Source organism: Oikopleura dioica, chromosome 2, assembly GCF_907165135.1.
Source record: "Oikopleura dioica chromosome 2, OKI2018_I68_1.0, whole genome shotgun sequence".
Lineage (NCBI taxonomy): Eukaryota > Metazoa > Chordata > Appendicularia > Copelata > Oikopleuridae > Oikopleura > Oikopleura dioica.
The window spans coordinates 9,114,169-9,130,535 of record NC_137292.1 but is presented as its reverse complement, the minus strand read 5'-3'; the positions used below and the strand labels follow the sequence as shown (position 1 = coordinate 9,130,535).

General features: G+C 41.1%; 8 protein-coding genes across 9 annotated transcripts; 6 read left to right on the top strand and 2 right to left on the bottom strand.

The window, feature by feature from the left end:
- The first annotated feature begins 372 nt into the window (after positions 1 to 372).
- On the top strand, positions 373 to 1,059 carry LOC145698142 (uncharacterized). The gene is made up of 2 exons (XM_081775345.1): positions 373 to 855; positions 905 to 1,059. Exons 1-2 carry the CDS (start codon positions 373 to 375, stop codon positions 992 to 994), a joined length of 573 nt encoding a protein of 190 aa, XP_081631471.1. The 3' UTR covers positions 995 to 1,059.
- Positions 942 to 3,640, bottom strand: LOC145698141 (glutathione synthetase-like). The gene is made up of 9 exons (XM_081775344.1): positions 3,552 to 3,640; positions 3,063 to 3,440; positions 2,865 to 3,014; positions 2,649 to 2,818; positions 2,309 to 2,415; positions 1,649 to 1,747; positions 1,441 to 1,598; positions 1,337 to 1,392; positions 942 to 1,289 (listed from the first exon to the last, which is right to left on the bottom strand). Exons 1-9 carry the CDS (start codon positions 3,635 to 3,637, stop codon positions 1,090 to 1,092), a joined length of 1,404 nt encoding a protein of 467 aa, XP_081631470.1. The 5' UTR covers positions 3,638 to 3,640; the 3' UTR covers positions 942 to 1,089.
- Positions 3,641 to 3,882: 242 nt separating this feature from the next.
- Positions 3,883 to 5,684, bottom strand: LOC145696863 (uncharacterized). The gene is made up of 7 exons (XM_081773966.1): positions 5,554 to 5,684; positions 5,180 to 5,492; positions 5,049 to 5,135; positions 4,640 to 4,977; positions 4,447 to 4,591; positions 4,245 to 4,401; positions 3,883 to 4,201 (listed from the first exon to the last, which is right to left on the bottom strand). The coding sequence occupies exons 1-7, from the start codon at positions 5,640 to 5,642 to the stop codon at positions 3,993 to 3,995; spliced, it is 1,338 nt and encodes a 445-aa protein (XP_081630092.1). The 5' UTR covers positions 5,643 to 5,684; the 3' UTR covers positions 3,883 to 3,992.
- Positions 5,685 to 6,938: 1,254 nt separating this feature from the next.
- Positions 6,939 to 8,274, top strand: LOC145698783 (RRP15-like protein). The gene is made up of 4 exons (XM_081776005.1): positions 6,939 to 7,192; positions 7,496 to 7,670; positions 7,720 to 7,870; positions 7,914 to 8,274. The coding sequence occupies exons 1-4, from the start codon at positions 6,970 to 6,972 to the stop codon at positions 8,004 to 8,006; spliced, it is 642 nt and encodes a 213-aa protein (XP_081632131.1). The 5' UTR covers positions 6,939 to 6,969; the 3' UTR covers positions 8,007 to 8,274.
- Positions 8,275 to 8,454: 180 nt separating this feature from the next.
- LOC145698140 (transmembrane protein 120B-A-like) lies at positions 8,455 to 10,180 on the top strand. The gene is made up of 7 exons (XM_081775343.1): positions 8,455 to 8,587; positions 8,629 to 8,741; positions 8,788 to 8,932; positions 8,980 to 9,266; positions 9,310 to 9,555; positions 9,605 to 9,655; positions 9,861 to 10,180. The coding sequence occupies exons 1-7, from the start codon at positions 8,455 to 8,457 to the stop codon at positions 9,972 to 9,974; spliced, it is 1,089 nt and encodes a 362-aa protein (XP_081631469.1). The 3' UTR covers positions 9,975 to 10,180.
- A 34-nt stretch (positions 10,181 to 10,214) lies between these two features.
- Positions 10,215 to 12,364, top strand: LOC145696425 (muskelin-like). Of its 2 annotated transcripts, XM_081773458.1 has the most exons (6): positions 10,215 to 10,325; positions 10,371 to 10,761; positions 10,811 to 11,176; positions 11,226 to 11,697; positions 11,826 to 12,150; positions 12,198 to 12,364. In XM_081773458.1, exons 1-6 carry the CDS (start codon positions 10,229 to 10,231, stop codon positions 12,347 to 12,349), a joined length of 1,803 nt encoding a protein of 600 aa, XP_081629584.1. In that variant the 5' UTR covers positions 10,215 to 10,228; the 3' UTR covers positions 12,350 to 12,364. The 2 variants fall into 2 exon arrangements, with proteins under 2 accessions (XP_081629584.1, XP_081629585.1); XM_081773459.1 differs by lacking the exon at positions 11,826 to 12,150 and having other exon boundaries at positions 12,198 to 12,302.
- A 1,097-nt stretch (positions 12,365 to 13,461) lies between these two features.
- On the top strand, positions 13,462 to 14,304 carry LOC145699330 (uncharacterized). Its single transcript, XM_081776596.1, has 3 exons — positions 13,462 to 13,548; positions 13,655 to 13,810; positions 14,010 to 14,304. Exons 1-3 carry the CDS (start codon positions 13,507 to 13,509, stop codon positions 14,202 to 14,204), a joined length of 393 nt encoding a protein of 130 aa, XP_081632722.1. The 5' UTR covers positions 13,462 to 13,506; the 3' UTR covers positions 14,205 to 14,304.
- A 29-nt stretch (positions 14,305 to 14,333) lies between these two features.
- LOC145696599 (uncharacterized) lies at positions 14,334 to 16,366 on the top strand. Its single transcript, XM_081773666.1, has 7 exons — positions 14,334 to 14,457; positions 14,820 to 14,921; positions 14,967 to 15,154; positions 15,198 to 15,396; positions 15,444 to 15,593; positions 15,955 to 16,101; positions 16,189 to 16,366. The coding sequence occupies exons 1-7, from the start codon at positions 14,368 to 14,370 to the stop codon at positions 16,264 to 16,266; spliced, it is 954 nt and encodes a 317-aa protein (XP_081629792.1). The 5' UTR covers positions 14,334 to 14,367; the 3' UTR covers positions 16,267 to 16,366.
- The last annotated feature ends 1 nt before the right edge of the window (position 16,367 follows it).

Below are 16,367 nucleotides of genomic sequence, written 5' to 3'. Positions count from 1 at the left end.
TGTCCATTCACCATTTCTACATTTTCTCATCCCTTTTATTTTCATTATTTTCCAGTAAAAAGTTCTTTCTCACGACACCCAATGCAATACAGTATGATTCCTAAGTTCTGGTGTGATTTGAAAATACAATCTGTCAATAATAAATAAATACTAAATATTTATGCTACCAAATCATTCGGGGAAAAACCATCGTTCACAATAACTACTTTTGTTGGTTTTTTCTTCGAAAGTAGAACTCGGCTTCATCGTAATTATCGGTATTTCACAAGGAACATTCTCTCATGTCAGACCAAGCATAAAATCTTCTAGAATATAAAATTGTAAAAATGAAATTATCGGACAGAAAGCAGTTATAAAAAGACTACAAATTTAATGAAAGTAGAAGAATCCGAACCTCAAGAAAGTCTACCTTCTGTTGTTGACTCGATATTATCGCATTTGATCAGCTTGACTATTCCTGATGCTTATGAAGAGATAGAAGAAGGAACAGAACAAGCTGGGAATGTTTCGAAGGAAGATTCTTCCTTGAAGAAAGTTGATGAATCTGCCCTTGAGGAGAATGCGTCGAATTCAAATTTGCAGATGCTGGGTTGCGATGACGATGATCCAAAGGAAGAAACTACCCCTTCGAGTATCAAATCAACTGACAAAATTGGAAATTCTGGCGCGTCAGACTCCCATCATTCCAATTCACCAGCTCCTTTACAAAATTTCGAAGATTCTCGAACGAGAATCGCCGAAGACCCAGAAACAACGAGTCTCAGTTGCACGGAAGAACCCATCTTACGCGATTCTATCAATCCTTCGCTGAAGCAAAGATTCCCTTCCTCAAAGATATCAGATGACCCCTCTAACGTAAGGAGAATTTAAAAATAACCGGTATCGCGTTATCTTTAATTTTCAGGAAGAAACTGTAAAACAATCGAGAGCCGATTATCTGAAGCGTTTCGGGAAGAAAGTCCTGCCTCTTCCTCCAGCTCAGGAGAAAGATTGAAGCTGATTTTATTTGGTTTTTTATAGGAACTTGATTGGAATAAAGTGAAAGGAGAAATCGCGTTTTGAATCATATTTTCAATTTACAGAAATGAGTTAGTTTTCGACAATTTTCATTGAACCAACACACGCTCCGCCAACATTGACGCCTCCGAGGTGAGAATGTTCCGGTTTCACTCGAACTAAATGACCGCAAACTTCGTTTTTCAAAACTTCTCCGTCCACGCAAAGAAATCCACCGAAAATGCCATATTCTGCGATCGTTCGTTGGGGACCATCGGTTTTTCCGCTTCTCACTAAATTTGAATGAATACAACAGTTACCAACACTAAGTTTGGCTTACCAAGAGTATTTGGATGAACATCGGATTTGATTTTTCCCATTAGACAGTATTCCGTTCTGAAAAAACACAAATATTCAAGGAAAAATGAACAAATTAGAACTTACCGTAAAACCTTATCCGTTTTCATCCTTTCCAGCGTCTCTAGCACCTCCTTTTCATCGAAAATATTACCTAAATGGCCTCCCTCGCGCAATATCTTCAAACAGTATGAGGATGGCGTCGAAAACGCCTGGGTAACGATCGGATTATTCCAGTCCGTGAGCTACAAAAGGAAAACAGTTGATTTTGAGGCCGCTTTGGAACGTTTCTTACGTAGCACATGGGAGCGATGAAATTCTTGATAGATTCGATTTCTTCTTGGCTGATGTATTTATGCAGCAGTTTTTTATTTGAGAAACAAGCTTGGAAGACCTGAAAAGATCGATTGTGTGTACCGTTATTGAGGTAAAACAAAGGAGAGATTTGTCCACCCTAACTACAGATACAGTTGCTGGCAGTTTGAAATTCAATTCCTCAAGAGACAAAACGGGATTTTTCGACCTCGAGTTCCACCAAACAAAGTGCTTAAATGATAGATGGACCATAAATCAATACAGTCTCTACTTTCACACTTAACTTTGTCACGAGAATCTGTGTACACAGAAAAACATTTATTTATTCGTAACGGTCCTTTATATGGTCCTTGATAGTTCGATTGTTTGGTCAACCTCTCTAAGGAAAGATATGTGATCATCTTCCCTTTCTGTAAGCCCAATTTTACTGTGAGTATGCTTGTGCTCCACCGAAGAGAACTTGGAGATCTCAACGAAGGATTTCGACATACTAGGAGTCGTGCGCTCCGAGATGTACTGTAAATCAATACCGTAACTCAGGGAAACTCCGTTGATTCGATGAATCTGGGAACGATTAATATTGCATTTAAAAGGCAGACTGTAGACTTTATGGTCTTCGTGCTCTGATTCTGGAGTTTACCTTATTCGTCATAAGATGATATTGAACACTTGGGCATTTGACGGCGACGGAGGTATCTACATTTTCTCGCGCTTTCCACAATTCCTCCGTTGGGAAAGACACTGGATCTTTGATAGGCTCGAAACAAAGGTAAAAAAATACAACTCATTATCGTGTCATATGATTTCCCGCCGCAAAATTGTGATCTGAATAAATTATTATGATAATTACACAGTCTGATGCTGTCTCTGAACGGCCATAAATTCACCGTCATGTCAAAATACAGATATTATTCAATCATAATTTAATGAAAAATTTCACGAAGAAAATAATTAAATTTGAAATTATCCTTTTTAGGAGCCCAAATCATAACCATCTCGCATGTAAAATGTAGCCACTTCTGTGCCCTGGTAGAAGAATCTTCTGTCGCCCGTGATTTTGACATTTTCCTTATTCGCCAGATCTGTGAAAGTGACTCGTCGAACAGGACATTTGTATCCAAGCCGCTTGCTCACAGATAACTCCACCTTCCTACATACGATTCCATACTTCCACTTCTTTAAAAAGATGCGCCTACCGTTGGTCAGAAAAATTCACAGATCCAGGCGTTTCCCGTATGGTCAGAACTGTCAAATTTTCAATCGGCGTATTGAATTTCTTCGAATAAGCTTTTACTGATTCAGCAAGATGCTCGGCAAGTTTGGGCGTAACGGAATTATCCTCAGGCCTGAATTGTTCTTTTGTCAATTATCAGATCGAATCGAAATTACCGTACTTGTGCCCGTTTATTCGGTGGATCTCGGCAATCTTCTCCGCATGGCCGCCCATCGACGCGGCAGTTGTATTAAATTCCACCATTCTAGCAAACTCGTCATTTCCGATTGTTTCGAGCAAGTAGTCCATTCGATGCAGCCCGAGAAGGATCGGATTCGGCGCTTCCTCCTGCACTCTATTGTAAATCTCCAAAAGACGTCTCCAAAACGCATCTTCTGCCGCAGTTTCTTTCAGCGCCTCGTTCATAAAATCCCGATCGGAGGACATTTTATGAATCAATTCGCTGAAAACGAGCTCGGCGGCTTCGAGCTCTAAGAAGTTTTGCTTGCTGATCGGCGATGGCTCCATTGTAAGTGGAATGTGCTCGACATCTTTATGCCTTGTAAAAAGAAGTTTAAATTGCAGGGGGACAATTAGAATTTATGCACAAAAGACCAATAAACAATTGGAGAACAATTAAAATATTAACCAAGTTCTAATTTGCGCTTACTCTCCATCAATAGCCGCTCGTCTTACAACACAGCCAAAGGATTCTGCCAGCTCTATCGCGTTCCAAACGCTCTCTGCCACTACCATTTTCTCTTAATTGGATTGATTAGAAATAATTTTTATCTCAGAATAAAAAGATATTTCAGAATTTACTATTTTTGTGAAAAATATGTTCTCTTAATGCCTGTATGAAACAGTAATACTCTACCAGTTGAGTAGGTATTACTTCCTCTTTTTTACTAAGAAAATAGTAGCCCTGCTTCATTTTGTATTGAAATAACGACCTGCTACGCTAGAAGAGAACATTCGAGAATAAAATCAAACCATTGGAATGCTTTTTGGTGTTTGGCTTTATTGGGAATGCCGTGAGTGGTGAATGTGTGGAGTATGAAAGGTTGACTTTGGTGAACGATAAGTGGGGCAGTGTCGCTAACTGAACGTTTTAGGAAATGAAGGTTTTCTTCATGACGTTGAGGCGGCTCTTGTGGACTTGTTGGAAGACGACGCTCAACTCGTCGGCGTAGAACTTGAGTTCGTTCATGAACTCGTCGTGCGCCGCTTTGGACTTTTGGTTGAACTCTTTTCGCTCCTCGTATTCGAGCGAGTACTGGGCCAGCTCGTTCTCAAGATTCTCCTTCATCGAAAGATATTCTAAATGAAAATTAAATCGGCGGAAGGAGTGAGAGGATTGTACCGTGATGCTCGTCGTTAACCTTCTCGAGTTTTGACTGAAGAATCTTCTGCGCGTTTTTCGCAGAGTCGAGATTTTGGACGATCTTTCGGTGCATTTTCTCGCACTTCGCGTTTTGCGCATTCAAGTCCGAGCGGAGATTGCTCTGTTTTTGGTTGAGCTACGAATTTGGTAAAAAGGGGAGTGATAAAGAGAGGATACGTACTTCTTGACGACGTCGTTTGGCTGTTTTGAAAGTAGCTTCGCACTCGTCTTTTGTCTTTACTTTCTCGACGTAGGCAGTCAGCGCCTCGGACATAATCTTGAGCTGGTCTACGATTCCGAGCTCTTCCGTGTGCGTCTTATGAGTTCTAAAAGAAAAAGGGATGAAAAGAAATAGAGCGAGAAGGGTAAGCTACCGAGGAATTTCAGCAGAGAGTTGCGCATTCTCGCTCTTGAGTCGTTCAATCAAAGCTGCTTTCTCGACAAAGAGGCGATCCCACATCTCGGGATCGTCGACTTCGAGCTCTTGGAGAGTCTTCTTTTCTCTGGTGAAGATTTGGATTTCCTGATTCTGATTCGCCACGTTCGAGCGCAGCAACGACGCCTCGTCCTGATTTCGCTTGTTTTCCTCGTTTTTCTCGAAGTACTCGTCTCTGATCCGCTGCTCTTCCACTTGTTTCTCATCGATCTCGTTTTTCAGCGACTTCATTTCTGCTTCTCGGTTTGAACGCTCCTTCTCGATTTCCGCTATTTGCTGAAAATGACGTTGAAAGAGGAGGCGAATGTATAGAAAAAAACTTTGTAATTAAAAGCGCCTATTTTTACCTTCTCTATTTCTCCGACTTTTCTCTTGTCTTTTTCATTCTGCTGTTTGTGCTCTTCGAAATCGTTGGCAACCTCGGCGATTTTCTCCTAAAGTCAAAAGGTTAAAAAGGATAAAAGAGAAAGAGTCTTACGTCGGCGAGTTTGAAAAATTGTGTGAGTTTGACCAAGTGTGAGAGAATTTCGTTGAATCTGTCCTTTTGTGGGTGGATGATGTCGCCGAGATGGAAGCACTTCGGGTCGCCTTTCAACTGGATGCGGCACTTCTCGAAGATCATGTTCATTCTCGAGACGATGTAGCTGAAGTAGTAGTGGCCGTCGCTGAAGAGCGCTTCCATCATGACTGGGTCGTTTCCCGTGTAAGGAGCTACTGTCGCGTTCTCGAACGATATCGACAGGTTCTGTATCGCTGACATGTACACTGACACCGCCGTCGACTGGGTCGGCCTGAGCAAACGAAGAGTTAGGATTTTGTTGGTTGTCCTCATAGTTAATAGACTGTACTTACTTCCGCAAATCTTCTAGTCTGAGTGTACCGCGGAGGTCCCTGCCGAGCAGTCCCTCATTCATCAGCCGGTAGATCTCTTTGAAAAGCATTCTAAAACTGTCAGGTCTTCAGTAATTCAAGGGAAACCCAAGGCCAATTTCAATAAGGAACAGAAATTCCAAATCCTTACCTCCCATGTATTTATGATCGTTGGAAAGAGCGTAAAAAATTACGTCAGAAAAAAATATTTCTAGAGGCTGAGTCATCACAAATGACGTCATGGCGGCTGGTTGAAGTTCCAAAAGCCCAAAGGTTGGGTCCCCTCTCATTTTTTTTCCACAAATGGAAAATTTGTGTTAAATACAGGAAAATGATCGCCTTGACCTACTCTAGGTGAAGAGCTTTATTTTTCGGAAAAAATTTTGAAAAAATCGAAAAAAAAATTTTTTTTCTAGAGTTGGATCTTTCATATATAGCTCTTCACCTAGAGTAGGTCAAGGCGATCATTTTGATATATTGAACTCAAATTTTCCATTTCTAGAAAAAAAATGAGAGGGGACCCAACGTTTGGGACTTTTGGAACTTCAACCAGCCGCCATGACGTCATTAATGATGACTCAGCCCCTAAAAATATTTTTTTCTGACGTAACTTTTTACGCTCTTTCTAACGAGCACAAAAACATGGGGGGTTAGGATTTGGAATTTCTATTCCTTATTGAAATTGGCCCAAGAAATCGCAAAAAAAAAAGCAGCTTGTTTCTCGAAAAATAACGGAGTCGTGACGGGCGCGCACCTCCTGGCCAATCAAAATGGCGACTGAGAAAACTTTCGTTGGAGAAATGCGAAAATCGCTTTTGCCATCTAGAGAAAAAACCGTCGACTAGGGCGAATGACACGCCTACTTGATTTTCATATCTGATAAAAAATTTTAGGGACAATTAGCTATTTAGTTGTTTACACCTTGATTTTAGTAAATAACAAGTATTCAAACAAATGATATATTATTTCTTCAAAATAGTGGAAAGAAACGGCTAAATTCCGAAAACTGTCTATTTTCTTCGTTTTCCTGATGAGTTGATCACGTGAGAAATCATATTCTTCGCTTTTGGGTTCGTTCTTTTTCTTCAGTTTTCATTCTTCGAACCCAGAAATCAGGTTAAGACGATTAGTCAACACCGTCTTATCCCCAGAAAGAAATTACGCGATTCAGAATCACTGATTCTTACTTTTTCTGACTTACAAAGACGTCTCAGATCTGAGACAAGACGTTATTATAAATCAAAAAAGACATTTCCAATCCCAATTATTTTTCCAACTATGACACAACAGTTCTATTCTCCACTGACTAGTTAAAGTAGTCAGTTGAACTCTTTCTCAAAGACGTCTACAGCGATTTTCAATCGGTTCCCTTTCAGATTGAATAAAAAAGAAAATCGAATGGGTTCTAGCGACGGAAGCTCGACCGATTATGGCTCCTCCGATTTCGACTCCGACACCGGCTCCCGCGTTTCTTCGATGTCGGCCACTTCCGCCAACGATGAGCAATTCATGATCGACCACGAGCCACTTCACGAAAAAGACATGGAAGTTGATTTAACCGCTTTTCACGATTGCTGCCGAAAGATTCTTGCCAAACCTCTTCCTCCGAATGCGTCTACAGGTAAAATAATTGCTGCGCTTTTATTGCAGTTTTACGTAAAATTCGATAAGCTAAAGTGTTATTTACGGTATTATGGAAGCGTATAGCATCAAATTTAAAATGCTCAAAGATCGTCAATCAGCATACCTCTGAATTCAAAGAACAGAGACTTATTTGAAGAATTATCCTAATTGCAAGTAAAATTGTCGAGCATTCCTGAATTGGAGACAAAAGAAAATAATTATAACTTTATTGAAAGTATTAATTTTCTTATACCGTATAAGTTATACGCTTGGTAAAGAAAGCTGAAGTGAATAAATCTAGCAATTCTGTGTCGATTCAAAGCATCCTCCGCTGCCGACCGTCGTCAATTGGAAAAAGAGAGGAAGAAGAAAGTGCGATCGGCGAACAAGCAAAAGAAGGAGTGGGAAAATCTGAGCCGCAGCAAGCCAACCCATCACACATCTGCGGATAAACAACTTGAGAGCATCGCCAAGAGGTGATTTTCTTCGAGCATTCAAGCAAATTTGATGATGTATTTTTTGTAGAGGCGTGGTTGATTTCTTCAACGCGATCGAGAAGCATCAGAGCGAAATGAAACGGAAGCTGGAGGCGGCTGGATCGACCGAGTTCCGACGAAGCAAAGTCATCAAAGCAACGAAAGAAAGCGACATTACCGACAAAATTGAGAAAGAACAGGTTAAAACAACCCTTTCTCGTTTTTGTTAAACCCTTCTTTCAGGCGAAGAAAGGAAGCTCTAAGTGGGCGGCACTTTCGAAGGACGATTCGGCAATGATGGTTGGAGAAGACGAAGAAGCGATGGAAAACGACTGAATTTCAACTTGATAAACAAGAAAAAAAAGACAGAAAAAAGAAGTTCTTTGCCTCAATAAAAATGAATAAAAAAATAAACCTCTTCCAAAAAATAAAAAAAAAAACTGTCCACAACTGAACAAGTTACTGAACTGCTAGAATTCCTAAATGTTAAAAAATCTCGATAGCAAGTAGCGAAAATTTCTAGAGCTTTTTCTGGAAAAAGCTTTCTTGCCTTTTGTCTTGAAACATTTTTATTAACTCCAAACTAGCCTACTTTAAATTCCCTTAAATCCTCTACTATGACTGCTTGTTTTTTCTTGAAATCAAGCGGGGTTTTTCATTATGTATTTTCTTGAGTTTTTGACGGAGATTGTTTTCTTTACTTTATTGTATCTGTATGACTTTAAAACTACTATCCTTCGTCTTCAGTTGAGGATATCTCTTTACTTGTTAAATTAAGGGGCTGATGGAGGACCCAGTCAAGCCGATCGAGGAAGAACTCGGTTATTTGAGGGACGAATTCGCGGCGACAAAGCAAGTTCGCGATGAATTCGCAAAACAGTCGATTATTTATCATCAGCTACAGTCTAAATGCAAAGGTACGGCGATCTTTTCACTTCTTCTTTTGAATTTCGTAGCTGAGATGACCCGTCACAAGCGAAAATTTCGCGGCCTAAAAACGACATCCAAAACATTCCGAAGTCTCAACACGATGATCAAATCCGAGATCTCGACCGAGAAATAAAAGATTACGTATGACAACTTTTATATCTTATAATTGGCTTATTAAACTCTTTAGTTGAGCCGAATCCATGATCAGGAGACGCGATTGCCTGGGAATAATGGCCTCTATCTCCAACTAATTGTTGGAAATCTGAATGTTACGCTTCCTACTTCTGAACTGAAAAGAAAGTACAAGGAAAGTTATGAAGAGTGGAAATTAGGTAACTCCGAAAAACTCCTCCTTGATTTCTCATTTATTCGTCTTCAGGAGTTTCCATCGCCATCGCTATCTTTTCCGTTTTCAATTTGATCTTCTCACATCGATTGACAGATGCGTTGCACTATTTTCTTATTCTTTGGTTTTACTGCACTTTGACGATCCGAGAGTCGATTCTCGTGGCGAACGGTTCACGCATCAGAGGCTGGTGGGTTTCCCACCACTATGTTAGCGCCTTTCTCACTGGGATTCATATTTTATGGCCGGCAGATGCGCACGAATACATGAGATTCAGGACCAAATTCGTCGTTCTTTCCCTTATGATCTCCCTTGTACAGGTATTTCTCCATCTCCAATTTTCCCTTTACGCATCAAAACTAGATCATCCAATACACGTATCAATCTGGTCTTCTTTACCGCCTCCGAAGTTTGCGAAAAGTCGATTTCCTGCACATTACGGTCGATGGAATTCCAAGCTGGGCTGTTGCCTCGAAAGACGCGCTCGCTCTCTATGTCGTCACCCCGTTCTTGATCATGATCTACGCTTACCAATTCTACCTTTCCGTCGCGCTACTTATGCTCTGGCTTTCCATTGAGCCCACAGATGGTCCTTCCAATACTTGGCAGGTTTGTAACTCTTTGTTTTCAACTTTTCAGGGGACTGATCTTGTTTCAGCTAAAGCAAGATAATAATTTTGACGCAAAGTTCCCCAGCTTCTCATTACAGGTTTCAATTTATGTCCACTTATCAGACAAAACTCCCTTATCGCAACACTCCTTTATCGCACTTACTAAAGCTTATTTTCAGAACAACGGAAAGCATGTAAGATATTTTAGTCGTCTTCTTCGTTGTCTAAATAAATTTCAGCAATTTTATGTTGCATGCATGTTTTCATATTGTGAATATTTGTAAAATCTAACTGTTCTCTTAGATCATTTGGATGTCGACGCTGTATTTGATTCTTGCTCTGGGCAATTTCTCGACTTTGATGATGACCTTGTACAGCAAAAAGAAGCTCAAAGAGCTCAAACCCAAACCGAATTAATAAACGCTTACAAATTATACAAAAAACAATGATAATAGCCTCGAATAGTTCAAACGTTGCTAGTCTTATTTAATTAACGACCGTTCAATCGTTCAATTTTTAATTTCTTCAATTATCTTCTTCTCCCTCTGATCCACTGTGTGTTTTCATTGATGCATTTATTTATTTTATTGGCACAGCACTAATAAAAAACTGAATTCTTTGAATCCGAATGAGCCTAATCATCGTATTTTTTCTTTGAAGAAATTATTTGAATGAATGATGGGATGCAAGATTTATGCGAAGAGTTGAAGTTTGATCTCGTTTCCTACTCACCAGGGCCATTTCCCGGAGCTTTTGCTGCCTCTAAAGGTAGATGCCTTCTTCAAAGAACATGATGGAACGATGATAATCTAGGAGGAGTTTTGGACGAGGTTAAATCAATTTTTGAACGTCACAGACATCGCCCAGAACGCCGCCGTCATACCGTCTATGTCCGTCTTCCATGTGACTCAATAATTACTGAGATCTCTGTCCGTCTTCCGCCCGAAACAGCAGCGTCAATCAACGACGTCCTCAATGCCGATTTCTCCTTTTACGTCGGCGGTAGCCAGAAAGACTCAAACATTCGACGGCTGGGCGAACTCTACCACGAGACCTCGCCGCTCAGCTGCTCTTGGCTCTTTCAATACAGAGACATTTCTTCAACCATCTTGGAGAAAACGGAAAGTCTAATTCCGTCGAATGCCCTCGTCATAGAATCGGATATATGCGGCCACAGCTTTGACAGTGGATCGATGATCCTAGAGTAAGTAATTTGCACCTATTATCGAAGTCTTTAATTTCCACAATTTCAGGCTGCGAGGCACAGCTGCTCCGGATATCGTCAAAAAATTCAACCGAGTTCGAGCGGAAAACAGCCAGCTTCAAGCTCACAAAATGACCCTCAAATATCTTCGCTCAAACGGCTACGTCGATGCTTACAGAGCTCTTCTCTCCAGTTCAGACGGAAGAAAACTCGAAGCAAGCATAGTAACGAGGCTGTTCGAGGAACTAGTGACAGAAGGAAACTATCAATCAGTCGAGAAACTTCTACAAGATCCAGAATTTTCCGAAGTTCTTGTTCAAAAAACACCGATAGGTGCATGGAGAAGAATCAAAATGAAAAAAGTGACTGACTCGTGGCCGGCCCCTCGTGGAGGCCATCAAATGGTTACATATAAGTAAGATCTCGAATGTACTAAAGGTTCATTTTGACGGATGTTGTTTCAGCTCAAAGCTGTATCTCCACGGCGGCTGGACAGGAACATCCGAGCTCGGGGACTTTTGGCAGTACGACTTCCTCTCCGAACAGTGGAAAATGGTCACTAACGATGCTCAAGTTCAAGACGGCCCTTCTCCTCGCTGTTGTCACAAAATGGCGATCGACAGAACAAGCGGCACGATTTTTTTCCTTGGTAGATACGTAGACAATATTGGTCAACAAAAGAAACGCATTCCAAACGATTTCTACAAATACGAAATCAACTCGAACAAATGGGCTTTGATCTCTGAAGATGTCGAAAAAGAAGGAGGGCCGCCGCTGATCTACGATCATCAGATGCTGTTTTCTGAAAAGACGGGCGATTTGGTCTGCTTTGGTGGGCGGGTCTTACAAAGGACGACAAGAATCGAGGATTTTAGTCTTGATGATTTTCAACCGACGAGTCCAATCCGCTCCAATTATGGCAATTTCTACAAATGGGTAAGCCTCATCAAAAGTTGTACCATTTAGCGACCAATTTCCTAGTTATGTGAGGGTTTTCAGCCTCCTCATAAAAACTACTTGAGATCAGCATTTAAAATTGCTATAATTGAATTAAAAATGTCTAGAATTCGCATCATAACTCGTGGACTCTCGTGGAGACTCCGATAATCCCGCGAAATTCGCACGCAATGACCCTAGACCAGTCCTCTGGGATTCTTTATATCTTGGGCGGTCTGAAAAGTAAAACGGATCTGAATGACCTGATCGCCTATGACTTGAGCAGCTGTCAAGTGTCAACCCTTCACGATGGGAAGGGTCCTTTGGCGCCACCATGTGGACTCACGCAGAGGGCATTTTTCCACCAACAAAAGCGACAAATTCGCGTTCTTGTTGGCTCAGCGGTCCAGTCCAGCAGAACTTACAAAAAGTCAAGAAACGCAACCATCGATGGTCCACTACAATTTCCACTAAATCTTGCGTCTAACTCGTTTTTTTAGGTCTGGCCATGTGGATCTATTCCATAGACAAGAAACAGTGGCGGATAATGAAACATAATTCTGGTCCGATTGCTAGAAGAGCTCATGCAGTAACAAATCTATCAGGGATGGCTCAATTTACTCTTTATTTTTGTTTCAAGTTACAGGCTTAACTCGTACTCCTCTTCTGCATCCAAGTAGGGCTAATAATTGCCGGCAAATATCGACAGCTCCAGTGTTGTTCTTTTCCTTGCTTCTATCTTCCATCTAATCAGGGTTATTATATCAAATGATTTTTTTTTCAACAAAATTTTGACAAACCCGCGGCTGACGAAATAACTCGAATCGGTGTTCGTAGGATTGATAGAGATCCTGTATAATCGCATTCATCTGCATCTTAGACCTTTCCATCCGGATTTTCTCGATCGTTGACTTTTCCACCATCTGAAATGGCTCAAGAGATGATCCCCACTTCCAAGCGACTTACGGTCATCATTGCCAGCTTACCCTCCTCCTTGGTCGCCCTACTCAGTGCTAATGAAGATAACCATGAGCCAGTACTGCCAGTGCTTTTCTGATTATTAAATCGTCTCAAGTTTTCCAGAGTTATTGCGTAGTAGCCTGCGAGCCTTCGCGCTGCCGTCATTACTTGGTCTTGAACCCGGATACTCACGTGACTTTTTCCGAGATCTTCAAGATCTCTGAGACAAATTGACTGCCAGATTGGACGAGAGAGTATCCTAGACTGAATTAATCTCATGCCACGTGAAGTAAAGGTCGAGTGACTTCATGTCTAGCCTTTATCGAGCTCCATTTACGGTATTTTGAATCATTTTGTGGAATCATTTTATAGCAAGAAGTTTGCTCAGTCGGACATTTTCGATCTCTGGTACGAGATTCATGATTATTTTGTGCGTAAACTTGGCTAGCAGTCCGCTCATGTTCATTTTTGTAGAATCGTTTGCTCCTAGAAAAGTATAGAGCTCCTCCTGAGATAATTTAGGTCTCGAATATTCTTTACTGTTGGCCAAAGATCACCAGGTACAGTTCTCTCTCTTACAAAAGGATGAGGGAAATTGTTTTCTCTATCTTTTCTTCTATCCTATCTCACCCTTCCTTTGCAGATACCAGTTAGCTAGGAGTAACTTTTCCTCCATCTCATCTATCTTTTCCAGCATTATTGCTGCTATTTGGCTCTTAGCTTTTGGATAGTCAATCATTGTCAGTTTCGACCATTCTTCTTGGTTCTCAAGTTTGTCCATTTTTGCTAGTTTTTCGGTTTTTCGAAGAAAGTATTCAATATATTGAGCCCGGTAAAACAGATTCGGTGATGCTCTTGTTCGGTGGGAACCCTGGTATCGAAGAGTATCAGGAGCGGAATAGCGCTTTGCTCAGCGAGAAAGCAGAATGCTTATCGATTCTCAGCATAGTTTCATTGTGCTGAGGATATTACTTAATGTTGCTTATTCCGCAAGAAGAACGACCGGATGTGCGACTTCTGGTGCTTCCAAGCGCTGAATGAAGATCCCGCCGAAATCATGCTCAAACTAAGGGGCCTCCTGCTCGAAGCAGAATTTCTTGAAATCAAAGCAAAAAGCCCGACAGAAGCTCTCACCCTTCTTCGATCAGAGAAAGTAAGTTAGTTACGTTTTGATTGATTTGATAATTTCACTGAGAAAATTATGTATATTTGTGATTGCGTCAGGGTATCATTCACTTGAGCGATCGAGTAATTCAATTTTGAGCTTTTTTCTGGGGTTTATTTTATAATACAATTTATTGATCACGTGCTATCATAAATTTCGTAAATTTGGCAGTAATTAATCGTTTCAGTCGGTCGATCTCTTATCACGTGAGACGCGAGAGTCCCTTGCCGCCCAAATCTTTGAATCAAGCGACGAAAGCGCGTGGAGCATCCGCAGTTGCACCTTTTCCCAGCTCATGAAGTTCCTAAACGAAGACCTTGTCGAGCCAAGAAGCAACCTTCAACAGCTCATTTCAAACTCTATCGACATCGTTACTAATTGACATCGTGTCAAATTGATGGCGATCATTTTTTCTTCAACTTTTCTTCTGATTTCAAATCAAAAACATTTCAATTCTGTCCTTTGAATTCATTTCAAACCATTCAAAATCAAAGTTATGCATAATTGGTTTTAGAACACGGAATTGCTCAAAAACTTGAATTCCGATGGGTGACGAGAAGAAATTGGAGGAAAAATTGATCAGCTTCGATAATTGGGTGACGGACCTGGTCGATCTTGTTCCGGCTTCTGTTTATGTAAGAAAACTATTTGATAACTTGAGCAGAAGGGCCCGGCTATTTCAGCAGCCATTTATGATGCTTGAGAAGTAATTTATTTGCTTCACTTGTTTAACTAATAAAAATGTAAAACTTAATTAAATTTAAACCTGAGCGAGCCGGTCCCACGAGGGCCGGCAAATTTTACAAAATTATTTCGATAAACGCCCTTTTCTCCAGTGAATCGCTCTCACGTGCTGCGTTTCCTAATAGCTTTTTTTTTCACAATTCGTTTTTTTCATTCCCATCAATATATTCAACACAATAAACAAGTCGGTTTTCCATTTTCTTTTAAGCTTGACGTAAAAGTAACTCTTGGACACGCTGACTAGAATTTTTAGATCCCCACTGATTATGCCGAAAAAGCGAAGAATGAAGGAATTTCCAAGGCTGAAAAGCGACGACTCCGACTGAATCCAGATACGGCCTTGACTACGAGCATGGTAAGATATCTTTTTGTGCTATTTATCTGATGCGGTGTATTTCAGAAGCTTCTACAATGTATGGCTGCAGATGCACCGACGGAACAAAGCGCACCAAGATCAACTGAAAACGACGCTTTGAGGCCGTCAGACTTGAAGGAGAAGTTCGCGGAGAAAATGGCGGAAATCAGAGCGAACCAAAAACGAGATCTGCCGAAGACGCCGAGAACTGAAGAGGAACAACGAATCGTCAGGTAAAATGACTTCGCAGAAGAACCTTTCTTCATTTGTTCTCAGTGAAAAACGAAAAGCAGAAAGAGAACGAAAAAAGGCAAAGAAGCAAAAACTCAAAACAAAAGTTAAAGAAATCGCGGCGGCTGATCAGCAGCGCGGAAGCCAGAGCCCGAGAAAAGAACCAGTTGAAAATGGAAAAGTCATTTTCAACAAATTTGATCTCATCAAAGATCCTCTTGAAGCGGAAAAAGAGAAGCAAAAGGTAACGCGCCCTTTTGTTTGGTTCTTCGTTTCATGTCATTTTTGTAGAAAAAGAAGAGTCTGCAAACTCGCCTCAAAGAGGCGGAAATCAAAGAAGCCAGACTGGAACAGCTAGAGGAAACGAATCCTGAAAAGGCCGAAGCTTTGAGAGAAAAGGCAAAGTGGAAGAATGCGATGACGAGAATGAAAGGAGAAAAGGTACCATGAAGTTGAGCAGTAAAGGGAGATAGGAGAATCTGCCCATGTCTGAAGACATGTGGCGGGAGATATTGGCCCGGGACATGGGCATTTCTGAGCGCGCCTAATTTTGGGGAGAAGCCGCGCAAACCCCTGTCGGCTCTCTCATTGGCTCAGACCCGTTTACTTTCCAGATTCTGTTCTTCAGAATCTCGAGATTCTTCTAAACCGCCAAGCAAGTGGTAAAGAAATTTTCTAGACTTCCCCGACAGTGATTTGCGCGGGATACGGGGAAGGGGGCCCAGGGGCTTTCTCCCACAAGAGCTAAACTTCTTGGTAGAAATGCGCTGACATGAGATTTTCGAATATGAGATTTTTAAAGGTTAAAGATGATGCAAATCTGTTGAAACGAAGTCTCAAACGAGTCGAGAAAAAGAAAGAAAAGTCAAAGACCAAGTGGGCGCAGAGAACCGAGCAGCTGCAGGAGAAAATGAAGGCCAAGCAAGACAAACGAAAGGCTAATTTAAAGGTAAACAGTAAACAAGGGTCGGTCCATCATTTTTACGAGGAAAAACGAGACTCCCAGATAGAGCGAAAACTTAATCCCAAACTCTAGGAACGAAGCGCGAAGAAGAAAGGCGGTGCTCAAAAGAAAAAAGGAGGCGGTGGTAAAAGAAAGACTCCCGGATTTTAAAGAAGACCTGAAATCATCGAAATTTTTCGATTCTTGTTTCAAAAACACGGCATTTCTTGAATCCCTAACAATAAAAACCTGTCAAATAATACGACAAAAAA